Source organism: Scomber japonicus, chromosome 3 (assembly GCF_027409825.1).
Source record: "Scomber japonicus isolate fScoJap1 chromosome 3, fScoJap1.pri, whole genome shotgun sequence".
NCBI lineage: Eukaryota > Metazoa > Chordata > Actinopteri > Scombriformes > Scombridae > Scomber > Scomber japonicus.
This window is the reverse complement of record NC_070580.1, coordinates 30,834,803-30,855,994: the sequence shown is the minus strand read 5'-3', so window position 1 is coordinate 30,855,994 and position 21,192 is coordinate 30,834,803. Positions and strand designations below refer to the sequence as shown.

The 21,192-nt window shown below is 38.8% G+C and overlaps 1 protein-coding gene across 1 annotated transcript; it reads left to right on the top strand.

The window, feature by feature from the left end:
* Positions 1–382: 382 nt before the first annotated feature.
* On the top strand, positions 383–18,155 carry lmcd1 (LIM and cysteine-rich domains 1). The gene is made up of 7 exons (XM_053316281.1): positions 383–436; positions 9,662–9,750; positions 10,837–11,092; positions 13,166–13,315; positions 13,649–13,900; positions 15,777–15,995; positions 18,045–18,155. Exons 1-7 carry the CDS (start codon positions 410–412, stop codon positions 18,153–18,155), a joined length of 1,104 nt encoding a protein of 367 aa, XP_053172256.1. The 5' UTR covers positions 383–409.
* The last annotated feature ends 3,037 nt before the right edge of the window (positions 18,156–21,192 follow it).

The following is a 21,192-nucleotide window of genomic DNA, read 5'->3' as shown; positions in this document are numbered from 1 at the left end:
GCAAGAGTGGAGAAAAAAAGACTGAAGAGAAAGGAAAAGTCCACAGTTAGAGACGAGAAAGGTGAGTTTTGGTGTTGTTGAGAGTTTATAAAAATATGTTAAAAAAAAACAAGAGAGAGAAAAGAAAAGAGAAAACTGAGGTTGAAAGTGAAGTGTGGAACCAGGTGGAGAAGAGAAAAATACTTTGCAGTGAGAATGAAGAAGTAAAGAAAAGAGTTTATGTTGCTCAGCAGGAATGAGATGAAAGGCTAGACGGTTAAATTGCAGTGGGCCAGGAGCGGCTGTGGGCGGGGAAAGAGAGGAAGTGTGGTCGACAAGAGAGGAATTTAAAGCCTCATTGTTCTGGAAGAGCAGAGGCAGAGAGAGCCGAGCAGCCGAGGAGTCGAACCACCGACAGACGCTCAGCAACATGGACGTGAGCTCAGCCATGAAGAAGGTAAGACAAGAAACAACAGTTAAAGTCCTCGTTTCCAGATGTTTCCAGACTAACAGCAGAAATGTGGAGGTCAAGGATCAGAGAGTCACTTAGTCTGAGGTGATGTTGTGATGAGAAACTGTTGTGAGGGCAGGAAACCTTACCGAAGTCAGCTCCTAGAGTCATCTCACTGTTCCTGCTTAGTTCTTCTGTTTCCATCATTATCATACCTGCAGAAAGTTGGGTGGATAATCAGACTTCATTGCTGTTTTGTTTCTATTATTCAGTCAGACTGTGGTCATGTTATTTCATCTCAGCTTGAGAGAAATCGAGTGATGTTTCAGTGCCATCTTTGTCATTGTGAATTGAATTGAAGAATTGAATTGAAGTTGTGGTAGCTGCTAAGTTTTCATTTTATGTTGATTTGTATAATATGTTGATTAAGAGTTGTTATTTCTGTAAGTTGATTTACAACAACCTGTACCTGCAGATACAGCACCCATCTCATACACACTTGTGATCATTTTGTGATTATTTTTGGATGTGATTGATAAATAGCCAAGTAGGTAGCTATGTAGGAAGGTGACGTCTTCATTGTTAAAAGTGACATATCATGCTTTTAGTAATTTTCAATATTATTTCTGTACTATTGTTTGCACATGTCCACAAATTTACATATCTTTTCGATGGTATGTTTTTTTGGGTTAGGGTTAGGGTTAGGGTTAAGGAGTCGTCCACATTGTCCACTGACATATTTCATATCAGTTTCCGGCTCGAATATGCACTGATGTATTTGAGAAGTTTCCCTTCCATGTAAAGAATGATAAAAAATGAGTAAAATCCTACTACTATGGTTTGTTTACATAGCTTCTTGAGTTGTCTTTAAGTCTGTCATGACACAGTTTCCAGACGATGACCAATCAGGACAGAGTTGGCTCACCAGGAGGGCGGGCCTTATAGAGACAGGAGCTCAAACGGCCTGTTTTAGGCAGAGGCTGAACTGAGTGGCTGCATGAAGAGCCAGTATAAGACAAATAAGGATTTTTTTTTAGCTGTGAATCATGCAGAGATTTTCTAGTAGAGCCCAAGAATATAAATATAGACCTGGAAATGAGCATGATACATCCTCTTTAATTATGCCAACTATTCTCTGATTGGTCAGTCGATCCCACAGTCAAGGAAAATTGCTGTCAGTGATCATAACCTCAGACCTGTTTGAATCACGGAGAAAATCTGGGAAATGTGTCTGGCATTTCTGAGGTCTGGAACCAGGTTAATTTAAAGTTATAGTGTTTAATATTTTAATATCAAATCTCATTAACATTGAGAGTATCTATATTCTGTAACTGCCTCCATGTAGAGTAGTTTTCAATGTGGATTTCACTCAGATGAAATAATGCATTCTTCCTCTAGATGTGATACAGAAGACAACATGACACTACATTCATAATACTTGTATTAACTCAAATAACTCTGTGTCTTAGTTGCCAAATTAATCTGTGATGAACAGACAAATCGTTTTTTAAGTTTTTAAGATTTTCTTGATAATCTATGACACTCTGCCAAAAAGTAATTTACTGCAGTTACCGTATCAGCCAAAATGTCAGTTAGAGTGATGGCCTCAGCAGGAAAAAAAAGAGCCTCTTAATAAATTAAATTAACTGAAGTGAAGCATGGAAGCAATTTTATAGACCTTTTTTATTTTCTTGTTACTTTTTTTTTTTTTTTACAAATTTGGTTAAGTTTCTACATGTATGTGCTTCAGTTAAAGATAGTTTAAAATCAGTTAGGTCAAATCTGTTGTCTGTTTACATCTGATCCATCTCAAACAGCTGGACACTTCTAATTCAGTATGTCGTGGTAATCCATGAACACGAAGACCTTCACCCCCTGCTGGTCTCAGATCCCTGCTGTAATTCGTCCAGAGGTCACGTCAGTCTGCGGTTGATAACCTGACGGATCAGTGTCACCTGTTGGGAGGTTTGATCCTCACTTGCCCCCATTTATACCCTGGAGCTGGAAAAAATAGCATCACCAGGCTGTAAATAAACCCCAACACACAAACACAATGGCTTTCAGGAGTGAGAGGAGGTATGTCTGTAATGAAAATAGAAACAACTCTCAGAATAGATAAAGTTATATAAGCACTTTTATAAAGACAAAAAGTAAGGACAGTTTTAACAGTCAGGAGCAATGAGAGTGCTTTCAGTCGGGTTTACAGATAGATTTCCTCAAAAAAGTATAATTACCACGTTAAAATCCTTAAAATGGCATCTTCTCGTTCCAGAATCTATAAAATGGAAATATATTAAATCTCAAAAGTTGAACTACTGGACACAAGACTTCTCCTACTTCATCGTAAAGTCCATTCTCAGTGTTGGCTTCAAGTTTTTACATCTCACTTCTGTAAGTTGCATATTGGACCAGAATTAGAGTCCAAACTAGTTGTGATGTTATGAATACTTCTCGTATGGCCCGCTCCTTAAAATCAGATTTTAAATGAGCACGGAGAAACTTTCCACTTTCAGCAGATGAATGTGAAAACAAACTCTGCACATACATCATTCTGCACAAGTGAACCTCAAATATCTAACTGAAGGAAAAAGAGGAAAAACACATATTTGAATGGAGGGAGACTTCACCTCTCCCCTCTTAACAAACCGTCTTTCTCTTTCTGACTGATATCTCCTTTTTATCACACAAAAAGAAAATGTAATACTGACATTATACTCTCTAAATACCAGCTCATCTGTGGCATATTTATTTAATTTTGTCATAAATGGGCAACAACAGGAAATATCAAGGATGCCATGTGATACAAGTCTGGGCTCAAACTCAGGAAGTTAAATGCAGCAGGTCAATTGTTGCCCTTTGTGACCTCCAGCTCCTTATCTCCCCGTTTCCTGCAGTTTCCTCTTCACATAGCCGAAATGTTTAGAATTACTCAGCCGAGTCTGATCCACCTACAACATACTCGGCTTATCAAGCTCCTAAATATAGAGACGCTACACATTTCCCTCTTTCTGAAAAAATGCATTTCCAGTATGACTCATATTTGGCAAATGCCCTCATTCAGAGTAACATGATACTGTACTGTTGAGTGTTTGTGGTCAAGACAACTCCTTCAAACCAAGTGAAGGTCAGTGATCATCTGATATTTTTAGTTATTACAAGTGTTTGTGGGATTTTTATGAGATTTTTATTCTTCTGTAGCAAAACCGGGAAGCTCAGGTTTCACTTTGGTTCTCAATTCTCACTGCTGACAATTTAGTTTATTGTTTATCTGAGTTAGTTTAATTTACACCGCCTGCCTTTCAATTTAATTCAATTTGGTTTTATTTATATAGTGCCAAATCAAAATAGAAATTATCTCAAGACACTTTTCACATAGAGCAGGTTTAGACTGTACTCTTTAATTTATTATTTAAAGAGACCTTAACATTCAACCCCATGAGCAGCACTTGGCAACAGCGGCAAGAAAAAAGTCATCCTTTAACGGGAAGAAACGTCAAGCAGAACCGGGCTCTATGTGGGCGGCCATCTGCTTGACCAGTTGAGAGAGACAGACAGAGACAGACAGACAGAGAGAGAGAGAGAGAGACAGAGAGACAGAGGAAGGGAGGAAGAAGAAAATGGCATGAACATACTAAAATTGATGTAAAGTTTGTCATCTACAGAGTTTTGTCGAATATTCCTTCAAATCTGGTTTAGGTGACTTCAGGAAGGGGTTTCACTCTTAACATCACACAGTATATCGGACTTGGTGAGTGCTAACTGGTGTCAGCTCAGTGAATAATAATAAACAGGCAGTCTCTGTCAGTCTCTACTCCCTAAAGGATGAAATGAAGTTGTTCTTCTTCAGCTGCTTCTATTCTGGCGGTCATCGCTATGACCTTTTAAGCACGAGCTGATCAACAAAAGTCACTTCACAAACACTCTGCGTCGCTCTGTTCACACCTCTAAATACTCTCATCTGTCCGCTGTCAGCGCTAATGACAGCTCATCTCTCGCTCCTCTGAGGTCACGCTCTCTGAGAATTAATCCTGTTACAAACATGAGGAACATGTGCAACAGCTATAGTGATTATTTTAATTAGTGATTCATCTGCCGCTTATTTTCTCAATTCACTTTATGTAATTTCTTTTCAAAGGTTTTATCTGAAGAGTCCCAAATCCAAAGATATCCACCTTACAATCATGCTAACCCTAACCCAGAAAATGTTGTAATTTTAAATTTACCAAACTGATTACTTGTTTATCAAAATAGTTGCTGATGAATTTTTTCTTGATCAGCTAATTGATCAATCAACTAATCGTTCCAGCTCTGGCAACAATACAACAAGCTGGCAACACAAGCAAAAGTCTCGGTGTGATTTTATCTGGAAAAAAAGAATAAAAAGTATGAAGACAGATCAAAAGAGTTCATGTGCTGTTGCTCTGTGTTTGCTGGTTTCAGCCTCTTACTTCCAATGAAAGGGACATTTTTTTAATGTTACCACATACAATGTTATTTCAGACAACACTGTGCTTCCAGCTCAACCCTTAATTGCACACCCTTTCCTGTTTCAACATGACAATGCCAACGTGTGCAAAACCAGCTCCAGAAAGAAATTGGTTTCCCAGTTTGGTGTGGAAGAACACGCCTGGAGTCCTGACCTCAACCCAATCCATCACATTTGTGATGAACTGGAACGCTAAAACCCCATGTATCACATTTGTGATTAACTGGAACGCCAAATGTGAGCCAAGCCTTGTCAGCCAACATCACTGTTGGGCCTCACTGATGCTCTTGTGGCTAAATGGGAGCAAATCCCTGCAGCCAGGTGCCAAAAGCTGAATGAGAACCTGAAACCAGAAGAGCGGAGGCTGTTATAGCAACAGATGCCTCCCCCCCGACCTTTATATATACAGTATATTACGGGTATGAATGTCTCCCTCAGGAGTGATGGCCTTGTTAATGCCTGGTGACAGATGGACAGGTGGGCGAGTCAGTCAGACAAAGAGCAGCAGGTTGTTGTTTTCTGCACACATAAACACACATATGATCGCCTCGTTTCATAAAGCATTCCCCACTGCTTACCCTGACCTTAACCATCACAACCGTAACCATCAAGCTGAACCCCAACCCTAAAACTGAATCTGAACCCAGTTCTTACCTTAACCCTCAAACATCCTTTTGAAGGTCCATCCAAAAATGACCTGATCTAAAGCAGCCATGATTTGGAGGCTTTTTTTTAAATCCGCCAATTATATTAACAATGTCAGGAGTCAGGAGTCAAATATTTACACAAATCAAACAAATCACTGTAGCAGAGGTCAAACGTCGACCAGAAACCAACAGATCTGTAAATCCACAATTAAACGTTCACTAGTTTTACAAATGAAAGAACTTCACAGAGAAAGTTAATTCCTGACCTTTTAGAAGAAAAGTTTTATTTTCTCCGGCGCTTTCATCTCATCTCGCAGTCTTTCACCAGTGGATAGAGTTTGTTCAGTTGTCATCGTGTAACCTCAATATCAAACGTACGCGATGACAGTTGAACAAACTGTGAGAGGAGTGTAAGATGTGGGTGAAAGCTCCAGGAGAGAAGAACAAAAGAAAGCTGTTAAGTGGACTTTGAGTTAAGATTTATTTTAGGAACTTTTGTTAAACTGACGATGACTAATAACAGGCAAGACATTAAACATCTTGGTATGGAAGACAGCCAGCCACGTTCTTTTGTGTCCGAACATAATAAAGAAATAAGGAAAGAAGAAGAAGGTGCGACGATAAAAGAGCAGAAGGGGTGAAACAACGAAATGTTTTAAGAGGTGAAGCTGAAGAAAGAGGAGATGAAAAAAAGAGGTGTTGGGACGACAGATAAGACTCTGGAGGGTTTGTCAGTACAGTGATGATGATGATGATGTCATCGGGTGGACCAATGAGATCATCCACCCTGCTTGTGTGTGTGTGTGTGTGTGTGTGTGTGTGTGTGTGTGTGTGTGTGTGTGTGTGTGTGTGTGTGTGTGTGTTAACTCCCTTTTCTTACTCCCACACTCACTGAGAAACGTTCAAAACAACAATTCTCAGCTGACACCTCCTCGCATGCCTTCATCATTGCCGTCACTTCAAGCTGTCAGGAAGTTATTATTTCTTTACCCTTATCTCGTACGATGTTGTCATTTGAACATCTAATCACTGTTTTTCAAGTTTTTTGCATTTTATTTTTTTTTATCAAACTAACTGCTGTCATGCTTGTTCAGTTTAGTTTTGACTCAGTTCTTTGAAGTTTACTCCAAGTCCACATAGTAGATTTATCTGGAGCTTTTCAACCAAATGATTGAAATCTCTGGAAAAGCAGTCAGACTTCTACAGACGGGGAAAAATTAAAGGAAAAACCAACATAAAAAAATATCTTAGTAAAGTGTTGGGACACCACATCCTGCCAGAACTTCAATCCACCTTGGCATTGGGATGAAGACCATTCCTCCAAAAGATATTCCCTCATTTGGTGTTTTGATGATGATGATGATGATGATGACGATGGTGGTGGTGGTGGAAAATGCTGTCTTACACATCAGTTCAAAATCTTCCATAAATGTTCAGCTGTGTTGAGATCTGGTGACTCGGAGGGGCATACCATCTGATTCACATCATTCTCATACTCATTGTGTCATTGAGTGTCATCTTGGAAGAGACCACTCCCATCAGGATAGAAAAAGCTTCATCATAGGATTAAGGTGATCACTCAGAATAACTCTTGTATTGATCTGCAGTGATCCTGCTCTCTAAGGGGACAAGTGGAACCAAACCATGCCAGCAAAATGCTCCACACAGCATACCAGAGCCACGAGATCCCCTCACTGTAGGGATCAAGTATTCAGACGTGTTCAGTTTTTTCCTTTAATTTGTCGCCCATCTGTATTTCCAAGGTAAAAAATGCACTTTCACTGTCACAGACCCTTTGATTAATGTTTTAATCAGGGTTTCTCTTACTTCAATGTCGAAAATCTGAGTTTAAATCTTCAGTGCCTTTAGAAAAAGTAAATAATTTCAAGTTCAGGCTGGCTTCTCGTCAGGTACAGACGAGTCTCACAGACTCGCCAGCTGTGTGTCGCTGAGGGGAAAATCACAGGTGTGAGTCTGACTCAAAACAATGTCACATAATAAATCACCAACCAACTTTTTTAACATAAGAAATACTCAAAAGATACAAAAAATGAATTTAAATTTCAGTAAATATAAACAGAAATCCCAACACAGTATTACTAAGATGACAATCCTCTGTAAGAAACATGAATACAATCTAAAAATAAGGTAAAAATGAATTCCTTCTTTCCTTCCCTCCCTCCTTCTCTCTTCCTTTCCTCCCTCCTTCCTTCCTCCCTTCCTTCTTTTCTCTATCCTTCTTTCCTTCCCTCCTTCCTCCCTTCTTTTCCTTTCTCCCCCCCTCCATACTTCTTTCCTCTGTCCTTCCTTCCTCTGTCCTTCCTTCCTTCTTTCCTCTGTCCTTCCTTCCTCTGTCCTTCCTTCCTTCCTCCGTCCTTCCTTCCTTCCTTTCCTTCTTTCCTCATTCCCTCCTTCTCTCTTTCCTTCCTTCCTCTGTCCTTCCTTCCTTCCTCCATCCTTCCTTCCTTCCTTTCCTTCTTTCCTCCTTCCCTCCTTCTCTCTTTCTTTCCTCCCTCCCTCCCTCCCTCCCTCCCTCCCTCCTACCTTCCTTTGTCCCTTCCTTCTTTCCTCTATCCTTCCTTCCTCCCTTCCTCTTTTCCTTTCTCCCTCCCTCCCCCCTCCTTCTTTCCTCCTTCCTTCCTTCCTTCCTTCCTCCCTCCCTTCTTTCCTTCCTTCCTTCCTTCTTTCCTCTGTCCTTCCTTCTTCCTTCCTTCTTTCCTTCCTTCCTTCTTCCTTGACTCGAGGACAACAGGAGGGTTAAAGGTGCAGTGTGTAGAACAGAGTGGCATCTTATATGATACATCTAAATCTAATATTTATGGATGCCCCGTTTTGTCAAAAATATAACAAATCATTTAACTTGAGAAACTAAGTAATAAAACATGTTAATTCATATCATAATTGCACTTAAACCTGGTGTTATTTTATATTTTTTGTTAATGTCTTGCCTTCTCCTCCCTGTCTGTGGCACTCAGCCTGAAGCCCTTCACTTCCTACTGAAGATGTAAATCCTTAAAAATGGATCACTGATATTTAGTTTCATATTTTTTTAAAGTTTCAGTCATTCCCAGCTGGGCTCTGACGTTTTTACCAATCATTACTCAAACAGGAGGAAATAGTACATTTGTTACAGACTGTTTTCAGCTTGTGTTCATGAAGTGAAGCAACGTGTCTGTGCAGCTTCGTGGTTTGTTTTTAATAGTTTTTGGACAACGGTTGAGCTCTATGGGACAGAGGAGTGAGATATATCAGGCTTTGGATACACAGATGATACTTAGTTGGATCAATTGATTTTCTGTTTTCTATTTTTTTTAACCAATCATTCATAACTTTGCATCTGTTCTTTCCCTTTGCTGGTGGAAACCTGCTGCTACACTTGTTATATTTCTTCGTCAGGCTGTTCTGACCTTTATTTATTTCAAATTGAGTTTTCAAAAAACTGTAGTGAGAAAAAAACAGTCGAAACTGACAAAGAGCTCATAAGACACTATTGCATGAATGCCATACATGGACCCCATCTCCAGTGTGCATCATATATAATATACATACATACATATTTCATAGACAGTTTTTTTTTTTTTGCTTCAATTTGCTACATTTTCAATAGTCAGCCCATGTACAGATAAATGCCCAAAAGAAAAAGAAAGAAAAAAAAAGGTCAACAAGAGAAAAGACAAGGAGAGAATGGGGGGGGGGGGGGGTTGCATCAAATTCATTTGTAAAGTATTCTAAAAAAGTTTTTTTGAACCTTTTTACAGATAAGAGCCCTGAATGGTGCATCTGATTTTTTCTAGCTTAAGAAATGCCATCACCTCACGGACCCAATGTGAATGGGATGGAGGTGTGGTCGATTTCCAACCAAAAAAGGATCAGTCAGCGGGCTAGTAAGGTTGAAAATGCTATGAAGTCTGAATGATGTTTTGATTGCCCACTGTTGCTAGGGGTAACCCCGAATACTGAGATAACTGGCTCAATTCTCTTGTTCTGACCTTTGACCTTTGATGCAATAGAAATGTATGAACACCTCACATGATCAGAATCTTATGAATTATTTGAGTGCATCCATCAGTTTTGCTGTATTTTTGTGTCTCCGCTCAGATGACTGTGAAGCAGAGTGCAGGAGGTGCAGGAGGTGCAGGAGGAGGAGGTGCAGCAGTGTGCTCTGGATTTCAGCCACATTCTTGGAGGTAAAACACTTCCCTGATTATTTAATCGTTGTTATTTCTCTGCAGCTGCAAAACTAAAAGAAAAATAATGAAAGGACCCAAATTTCATCAGTTCATTAAATGTAGATCAAATAATCACCACCTGCAATAAATACATAAATAAAACTGATGTATTGGCCGTCGCTGGATTACCCGGTAACACTGGTGCTGCTCAGTATTTAAACTTTCTGGAGATCCTGAAGAGAAACTTTGAAATGATTTTTTAATAGTAGCCTACAGAAAATACTTCTCCCACATCACAGCTCCATACATAGTTGAACCACTTAATGTCGGCATGCTAACTTAAACTGGTGGCTGGAGCAGCGTGGCACCACTCTGTGTAGATAGATAAGGAAGGAGCTTTAACTTCAACTGAACGTTTTCTAGTCTTTTCTTTATTTTATATCTATATATATTTATATTGTAATATCTTTGGGTTTTAGACAAAACAAGACTATTTTAATAAACAACATGACCCCGTCTGGTTTGACTGTTCCTTCCTTCCTTCCTTCTTTCCTTCCTTCCTTCCTTCCTTCCTTCCTTCCTTCCTTCCTTCCTTCCTTCATTCCTTCCTTCGTGCCTTCCTTCCGTCTGTCCTTCCTCCCTCCCTCCTCCTCTCTTTCTTTCCTCCCTCCTTATCTCCTACCTTCCTTGCTCCGTTCCTTCTTTTCTCTATCCTTCTTTCCTTCCTTCCTCCCTTCCTCTTTTCCTTTCTCCCTCCCTTCTTCCTTCTTTCCTTCCTCTCTCCTTCCTTCCTTCTTTCCTCTGTCCTTCCTTCCTCTGTCCTTCCTTCCTCTGTCCTTCCTTCCTTCCTTTCCTTCTTTCCTCCTTCCCTCCTTCTCTCTTTCTTTCCTCCCTCCCTCCTTCCTCCCTTCCTTCCTCCCTTCCTTCTTTCCTCTATCCTTCTTTCCTTCCTTCCTCCCTTCCTCTTTTCCTTTCTCCCTCCCTCCCTCCTCCCTTCCTTCCTTCCTTGCCACTAAATGTTACTGCACCTTTATCCCATTAAACTCTTAACTAAGTTGGTCAAGTGATGTTTGTCTGTTGTCTCCTCTTCCGTACTTTGAACAGGAAAGCCTGCATGGCGTGCGGCTGCAGCACGGTCGATCACGCTCCAGGAAATGATGTAGAAGACGACCAGCGAATGGGACGCCTGCTCGCAGACTCACCCTGCTCCCATTTGACAGCGAAGGTTAAAGGTGGCGGCGGCCTTCGCATGTACAAGAGGAACCGTATTGTCGTGACCAATCCGGTGGTGTCACGCAAAGACCCGACCTTTAACGCCACGACATACGACTGGGCGCCGGCCGGCCTCAACCAGAAACTGGTGAGGATGAAGGAGTGAATGAGGAGGTTTCTGCAGGTTGTTGGTGTGTGTCAGTTTGTAAAGTAAAAACACAAATTTATAAATTAAAAACATTTGATTTGGGAGTAAAACAGACTTTCTATCTTAACTTCTATTACTGCTCCTCTTCTGCATTTAAACACCATAGAAGAAGAGTAAAAAACACTACATGCATCAAATATTATGAATGAAAATATAGATCATGTAGTGAACATAATAAATTGAATTCCCATCCTAAAAATTTACTACTTGAATTTCTTTATTAGTGAGTTCAGTTATTTCATTTGACTTGTGCAGCCCTCTCCGCCCGTCCAACAGTCTACTCCGTCTGGTTTCCATTAAAAAGAGACTAAAGTATGTTTCAGGTTTCACAGCCTATAATTATGATGATGACAGTGATTATTGAGCACGGCAGCACAGTGGGGGAGTAACGGGGGACATTACTGTGGTTTAACTTGTAGAGACAAATCCAGATCCAACCATGACTGCTCTCCAACTCGGTTTCTCTCTCTCCACACACACACACACACACACACACACACACACACACACACACACACAGTCATGTTTCCATCACTTCAGCGGACATAACATTGACTTATATTCATTTCCTGGAGTCTTACCTTAGCTTTAACACTGACCCTAACATTATATTAAGTTTTCAGCATAAAATTTAATGATTTATGTTACGGGAACTTACTTTTTGTCCCCAAAAGGAAGGCGAGTCACCACAAGTGACATTTTAGTGGAAACGGGCCTATTAGTAATACAAGTTTTTTGAATAACTTCAACATGTGTGTACTTGTATTCTGCTGTGAAATGGTGCTATTAGTCCAACTCCAGACTGTTAGTCACTATCTTACGGTGCAATCATCCGACACACTACAAGTACTGTACGTCACTGACAACACCTGAATGAGCAACTGAAACTCACAGAAAGTCTGAGTCAGGAATTGGCTTCTAAGCATTTCTCCCGTGCTGAATTATGTCATCCGGTCATGTTAGTGAAAGGTTGACGTCTTTGTTTGTTGGAACAGTCGTCTGCATTGTAATTCGAGACCAGTGTTTACTGATTCATCTACTTAAGAATGAGTGTGTTCAACAAACTCAGATTTCAGTGGTGGGAAAAACCAGCAAAGAGCCAAAAATGAAGAAATTGATCTGTACAGTATAATGGGCATATAAAGATAAATGATGGACTGAGACCAATGCAGAGACATGGAGTCATTTATCAGTTAATTTCCATCTTTCTTTAATTTTTCTTCAATCAGTCTCTAATTTGTTTCAGCGACTCTGGAGGCGTGACAAATGTGATAATTGTTTATATAAAAGGCAAACAGGATCCAAGAAGCCCCTATTCACTCATATCACTAAAACTGAGCGGTAATAAATACTCATGCACTGAAGTTGCTTTTAATAAAACTTAAAACTGGTGAATATTTGATCTTTTCATGAACATTTTTGACATTAGAGACATATGATAAGATTCTTCAAATACCCCATAATTCTCATCCTGCGTCTCGAAATTATAGAATTTGCCATTTATGTTGATAAATGTTCATATGACCATTGACATGTATTTTATCTTATTTTATCTTATTTTCTGACCTTATCCTAACATACAAATGACATTTTTTTCTGACTTTTTTTTTTTTGAAGTTGAAGCAATTGATGAAATGCTTTAGTTTTACTTCTGGTAATATACTCTCCACTATTGAGGGAATACAGATAGAAAACACAGATCAGATGGTAAAAAGTATCTGTTCCCATATTGATCATAAATTAACTGCAAATATGTTTTTAATATGCCGAAGTATAATCAGGTCATTGTTCAAATCACACAAATCTCTTTCTGTCTACATTGTAGGTTGTGAACTTATTAACTACCGGTATATCATAATGATCGATCAAGGCTGCCAGATTCACTCTAAGCTTGTTTTCACTGAAAGCATATTGTATTCATCATGGAGCCTGAACCTGATATTGTCCAGTACATTTCTGATTAATTTAAGGTCAGTCTGAAACTAACTAAAATGTCCCCTTGTCCCCCCTCAGGCCATGCAGTACATGGAGCTCATCCCACAGAGTCAATGTCCGGTTTTGGGGACGGATGGAGCGTTGGAGCGACGCAGGCAGCTCCTCAGCCAGCTCCCCATCTACGATCAGGACCCCATGAAGTGTCAGAGTCTGGCCAGTGAGGAGGAGGTACATGATTAGATAGATAGATAGATAGATAGATAGATGGATGGATGGATGGATAGATAGATAGATAGATAGATAGATAGATAGATAGATGGATAGATGGATAGATAGATAGATAGAGAGAGAGAGAGAGGGATGGATGGATGGATGGATGGATAGATGGATGGATAGATGGATGGATAGATGGATGGATAGATGGATGGATAGATAGATGGATAGATGGATGGATAGATGGATAGATGGATTAGTTCTCCAGCCAAATCAGTACGACTCATCTAAAAAATGTCTTCTTATTAAAAGTTGACTCTGATCTTTTTCGTCTATGTCCTCTCGCAGATTTCCTCCATGCTGCTGTTTGTGAAGCAGTACAAGCAGGAGGTGCTGGGAGTCGGGGAAGTGGCTTTACCTGGTGAGGAAGGAGCTCTGAAGGAAGCCGCCATTCAGAGGACAACAAAGGAGGTCAAAGACCGCAGCAATAGTGACAAGAAGGATGCTCTGGAGCACCACGACCACAGCTCCGCCAATAACAACGCTGCCTCCACCGCCGGCTCCACTAACGGAACAGATGACAGCACGAAGACTGAATATGTAAGTAAATAATGCATCTGATATAATTGAAGTTTAAATCCTTGTGATCTTGGATGCAGATAGTAAACTTTTTTATTCTATAGGCTGCAGACCTCCAAAAAGACCTTTAGCACTTAATGGTGTCAACATTGCTCAGTTTACTCCCTTAAGTTGTATTTACAACATTATAGAGTCTTCTCTTTCACTCAGAGAAGGTTTTGCGATCCTATCATGTTTGCAATGTAGTCTGGACCTCTAAAATATCACTCTTAATAGGTCTTACAGTATGTCTTATCACTCTACTGATCAATGAGTAATTCATAGCTATTTCATCTGTGTGGTTCTCTCAAAAATGTGTGTAAAGTTTCTGTCAAAGTTCAAGTTAAAAAGAAGCAGGACTGTAGATTTACTTATGGGCAGGGACGTGCACATGATTATAGAGAGGCAGGGGCTCAAAGTCAGAAAAGGTGCAGAATGTGCCGATTTTTTTCCCGGTCCTTTTCCCAATATGGAAATGAATGTAAAATTAAAAATAAAGTGCTAATAGAACGCTAACTACTTAGCTGTGTGTCCTGTGTAGGTGAAAGTGATATGAAATTGCCATTTATTTTGTGTCAACAAATGATTGTCAACATGAGTAATAATACAGCTTATATCCCCAGAATGCTGAAATGACTATATTATTGTTATTATTATCATTATTATTATTATTATTTTTTTTTTAGCCCACACAGTAGTAGCAAAGTCACAATAAACTTTATATCTAAACGTCGGACCTGTACTTCAGACCTGTAGAGAGGGAAATCCGCCGTAAACAGGGTGTATTCTATTTTGAAAATTAACCCGGTGTTTTATTTTGTATTTTGTACACGATTTCCTGTCCCGCACGATCTGCTCTGTGTGAATGATGCGCCGTGCTCCCACGTCCGGCAAAAACAGAAGCTGACACATTGACTAAAATAGAGCGTTTTTCTGAAATATTATTCATATTTAAACATGTTGAATAAGTGGATGGCGACTAGTTAGACCATAACTCACAGGTTCAAGTTGCTCCACTGTCACGTCTCCCTCTCTCTCTCTCTCTCTCTGTCTCTCTCTCTCTCTCTGGCAGAGAAGCAGCGGCTCAACACACACAACAACCCCGTATTACAAGAAATGGGTACAGTTTTTGTACCGCCGTTTTTTTTTTACATCGCTAACAGGAATGTATTAATGTTATTTAAAACAAACAAATAAACACACACACACACACACAGAGGGCACTTTTTAATACGAGGCAAAAAGGGCAGGGGCTCAAGCACCCCTAGGGCCCTATGTGTGCACGTGCCTGCTTATGGGAGATGCTACCACCTGATGTGGTATGAATGTATGTATGGTTGATCTTTATCCATGAAATGTCCTCAGGGTAAAACATTGGTGAAATGTGTTACATACTGTGTGTAGTTATACCCAGATAACTTATTTTTTCAGTTGCATTCCTTAAAGGATGTCTGGACCCTTACCGTTACTACTAATAATAATAATTATAATAATAGTCTGGTATCTATCTGTAAAACACTTTTCACAATCCATGTTAGAAAAGGCCAAAAGAAAGCAAAACTAAACAAATCATAAAATTATTAGAGACAAGACAAGTTCAAAGAAACTAAAAACCCAAATAAAGTCAGGAACAGCTCTCCAATAAAAGTATATATTAAACACGCCGTCTGCTCTACTTTTAATAGATTACAGTTTTACTACTTTGTCCTCTTTTAGTCAAAAACTGCAGTATGTGTCTATCACACTGCGTCACTGAAAGTCCCCTAAAATGTTTCTGACCCCATTTATTTTCTTGTTCCAGTCATTTCCAACATGATCTCTTTTAACGTTAATATTCTGTCATCTCTTCGTCCCCTAGCGATGTACTGGTTGCCAAGGTGAGGTTGACAAGGAGAGCCCAGCGGTTTACGCCGAGCGTGCAGGTTACCCAAGCGCGCTGTGGCATCCCACCTGCTTCGTGTGTTCAGAGTGCGGCCAGGGATTGGTGGACTTGGTCTACTTCTGGTCCAATCAGAAGCTGTTCTGTGGGCGACACTACTGTCAGACAGTCTGGCCGCGATGCTCGGGCTGTGACGAGGTGAGATGACGTCACGGTGAACTTCCTGTAGACTTGTTTATTATGAGTCATGGTAACGTAGCGATGTGTAGTGAGACGACCATACCATCCAATACACTACAGATTATATAGATTATAAGAATAATACAATCCACTTTGTTCTTTCCATGATTAAAATGGATGAAATTGAGTCTAATGCAGCTTTTCCACTACACAGTTCCAGCACGACTCGACTCGACTCGACTCTTGCGTTTCCACTAGGGATAGTATCTGGTACCTGGTACTTTTTTAGTACCTGCTCTGCTGAGGTTCCAAGCGAGCCGAGCCAATGTGACGTCAACAGACTGCCGGCCTCTGATTGGTCAGAAGAGTTGTCGCTGGAAGAGTCATGAGCTGTCCCACACAAGAATCAAACCCGCCATTTTTAAATACCGGCAACAGCGTTACAGCCACACGGCTCAATTTTGTTGCTCTGTGTGTGACAGAAAGCCACATACAGCAGCAAGTACACCATCACCTCCATGTCCTCCATTGTTTATGTGTTTGTGTCGCGTATAAAACAAAGTCACGGCAGTATCGCGGAGCTGTTGCTATGACGACCCCGCCCACGTTGAGTAGGTACCTTTTTGTAATGGAAAAGGTCGTTCCTGGAACCGAGCCGAGTCTAGGCAAGCCAAGTCGAGTAGTGCTGGAACTGTGTAGTAGAAAAGCACCATAATAGCCTTAGTCTCTTCTTGGCCTCCACAAAATTTTGTATATTGTGTTTTGTTTGGCGTTGTTTGATTGGTGGAGGTGTGCTTTTTTTTAGTCTGAGCATATTAATTATGCTATTATACCATTATTTTTACAAGAAGCCATTTTATTCTTATTATTATTGCCTCTGTAATTCTGTCTAGGCACAACAGATGAAAAACAGTCTCCTAGCCTAACGCTGGCTCATTTACAGTTCTTTTTTTCCTATTGATTACTGATTAATTGTCCCTGTCAAATAAATAAATAAACACATTTTAAAAAATAACATAAAAATCCATTAAAATCTATGAACAAACAGCTTTGAGGGTATTATCTTACAATCACAACTAGTTCTCACAAGTTCTCACAATCACAAGAAAATATCTTGTAATCAAAACGTCTTTATCCAAACAAAAATATTATTGTTTTGTTTTATTATTAAGATAAGATCGACATTAATGTCCTGAGGGAAACTTATCTTGGGCAACAGTGCTACAAGAGAGCTGCAGTCAACCTATTTATAACCATACACACAGTCAAAATAATACATAAACAATGTAAGGCAAGGCAAGGCAGTTTTATTTATATAGAGCATTTCATACACAATGGTAACTCAATGTGCTTTACATAAAACAGAAAGACATGCAATTTGAGAAATATTAAAACATACAATTACCCCCCCCCACACACACACACACACTAATAATAAATACAAAGAACAGAAAAATAGAAAGAGATAAATAAAATGCTAGAATAGAGCATTAAATATAAGATTGCAGCATAAAATAATGATTTGCTTTAAAATCATTAAAATGACATAGAGTGCAAATGAAAGATTAAAATATAAAGTGGTGCACGATGCAAAAGAAGAGTTCTGCACTCAGCTGCTATCACACAATACATTTATGATGAATAAACACGTGGCTGCATTCGTGCAAAAAGTGCTGCACTAAGCTGCAATCAGACTGACAGCGAGATAAGATAAGATAAACTCATGATCTGTAAATATGACATACTCAATTATAATTATGATGATCTGATGTTATTTCTTTTGGTGACTGTAATGTGTTTCCATATTGAACTGAATCAGCTTCCTTCTTAGTGCCCAAATTCCTTTTTCCTGACAGCTGGACTGCAGTGTCTATACAACCCAAAGGATAATAGCAACAGCGTAATTCCATCGTGCTTACTCACAGCATTAGCTCTGATATATATGCCTGAGTCCTGCGAACGTTATCGGTTAAATAACACTGTTTATTTTTCATTGTTGATGTAATTAACTCTTTTCTCTAACACCCCCCCCCCCCCCTTGACCCTCTTCCTGTTCTCCTTCCACAGTTGATCTTCTGCCAGTCGTTTCACACGGCAAAGGACGGACGGACATATCATCATAATCATTACTGCTGCTGGAAGTGTGGACAAAACCTGGATACACCCTGTCAGCACTGACACACACACACACACACACACACACACACACACACACACACACACACACACACACACACACACACACACACACACACAATGCAGATTAAATACAATATGGTGTTCAGTTTTATTATGTTTTAGCTCAAAAGTGCTCGAAAAAGAATATTACACAGCACTTAGCGATGTAATTTAAGAATTGACTCTGGTTTGTTAGCATGTTTGCTTTGACAAGAGAAATATGTAATGGATAAATTATAATAAATAAGTAGCTGTAAGTCTTTAAAGTATACGTTTAGCGGACATATTAGTATTTAAAATACGGTTAAAAAAAATGTCCAGTTGATTTATCAGTGTTTAAAATACTTAAAGACATTTAGTTGACAATGAAGTACTCATAGACTTGTTCAGTTGGGCCTACTGGTGTTTCAAGTACTCGAGGAAATGTTTAGATGACACATTAGTGTTTAAAGTACTTAAAGAAACATTTGGTGGATTTATTAGCACTTAAAGTACTGACAGTGACGTGAGCCAGATGTGCTGGTTTCAGTCTGCAGCATTTCAGATACAAACAGCCGCTTCGTACGGAGGACCAAACCTGACATTTTTAGAAACAAACGAGCGAATGAAAGAATAAGATGATGAAATGAGAAATAGGTACATAAATGAATAAATGAGCTTTTGATCATATGTTTCAATCTTACTGAGTAAACTCCATCTGATTGGGTCATGAATGAAATTTCAAGCTCAATAATAATTAGATGTAATTTATTTCACTTTCTCCTCTGGATGTAATGGGTCACTTGAATTAAATACCCCAATCCTGTTAAGCTACCTTAATGCTTTTTAAAGTAGTATATATATATATAAGGTTGGCACTTGACAGTCAAACTGCTACGTGGTCGTGATACAGTATTGGGACTTAAAAACAGACTCAAGGACCAGAAAAGGTTGATTTAACCCTGAAGATTTGCTGCATACTGTGACAGATTGTACATTGAACGGACACACTGCAGGATGTTTTCTATATAAATCAACTTGTTTCAAGGATTTTACTTTAATGCAGCGACAATCTGGTGGTACAAAAATATATATTCTTTTTAAATTTAAGACTTATTTCAAGAAAATCCTTGAGACCCGTTGAAGATGTTTTTTATAATTAAATTATAGATCAAAAAGAGGTTTTTGGTGCAGATAGAGACTGATATTAAATAAATGCTGCTGTGGAAAATAATTTGTTCTTATTTCTGAAAGTAATTGTCATTTTTGTTTTCACTGTGTGCAAAGAGGTTATGACTCGAGAGGACATTTTTATTTTATGTCAGTATTAAAACCTTAATGTAAGTTTTGAAATGATTAAATAACTTTAACATCAAAATACTGAAGTAAAACTGAACTGAACAATTAATGATGATTAATTCCTAAAACTGTTTCACTTGTTAACGTTTATTTAAGGTAGAAATAATCTCATCGGTTGATTTAAACCTGAGACAACTGGACAGACAGAAGGCTGGAAATAACGTTTCACGATTGGTAGGCTAATTAAAAAAGGGCTCTGCTGGATTTTTTTTTTTATTTTTTCCAGATTTCAACTTTTTAATAACCACAATATAAATTGAGTCGTGTGTTTGGGTTTTACCAACCATTCATGTCTTTTGCTTCATTTTCTTCTCTTTTCATGAGATCAATTTAGCATTTAACCTCTTCTATGATATCTGCTGCTGCTCAACGCTTCATTGTGCTATTATATTTCTGTGATAAAGTTTTGTATTTTGACAGAAGATTAAAAATGTTTGATGTGTCAACCAAAGAGGAGAGGACTGAGAGGTAACAAGGTCAAAGTTTATTTTGGCTGCAATTTATTCTTTGTGAAAGTTATCCAGAAATAAGAAGTCTAAACCTTATAAAGTCAAACCAGCTGTACTACAGTATGTTTTGTCCCATGAAATAAAAATCATCAACACATCCTCATCGTTATATGACAGTATCGGTCTACAACTCAATCTACGATCCGTAGTAAGAACAGCCAGAGGACCTCCGAGAACAAACCATAGGACTGAAAATATGCAGCTTTCTAAAACCGTTGTTATCATTATAATTAATATGTTTTATGGTGTGACTTCACTGTAGGTAAGATCTCGTCTCAACGAGCAGTAAAACATCTGAAATTAAATTACCAAATATGGACACATTCATAAAGTTTTGGCAGATAACGCTGCGTTGTATAAATCAAAGTATTTCTAAGCTTTTAAAAAATCATGTCCCAGATTATAAAATCTATAAATTCTGAAACGATTTAACACAAAGAACATTAGTATATGTGTCATTTTCCAATACAGTACAATTAAATATCTAAAAATAGTCTTCTGATTTAACAAGGAAACATCTCAGTGATTACATAATGATATTAGGTGTTGATATAATGTATTGGATTCATATCTAAATATGGTGAACAAGTCAGAGTTGTAAAAAGTGTCCCACATGACCCTGATCCACCTTCTGCTTCGTCGCTATGTGTAGTTGTTTCAGTTCACGGAGACAAGGCTGAAAAAACAGCAGTCGGCTAATTCATGTAAGCTAACTGTAGCTACCCGTCTGAATGTTTATTATTATATATATTATTTTATTTAATGTTTTATTGGCTATAAATCATCAAAACTTGGGTTTCGTCTCATTTTCAGGACAAACAGGACAGGATTTGGGATTGTCACATTATGTTCATCCTCCAATTACTTTTTGAATGTATTGCTGCTAGCTAAATGCTAACTGTTAAGAAACAAGGACAATAGTAGTTAGCTAGCAATGTTGTTTTTTGACGTGATTAGCAAAAAACGTAACAGCACAGTTCAGTACAATGTTAAATGACAGAATATCATAATGTCAGGTTAAATATCATTATTGGTTTAATATTTGTGCTTCTAGTATAATGTAGCTGTTAGCACGGGGGAAACTGTGAGGCTAATTCAGTCAAATATGAAATAATACACTTCTGAAATGTCTACAGAAAAGAGATTAAATGATTTTAAGATAGTAAACAAGGATTTCTAATAAATCTGCT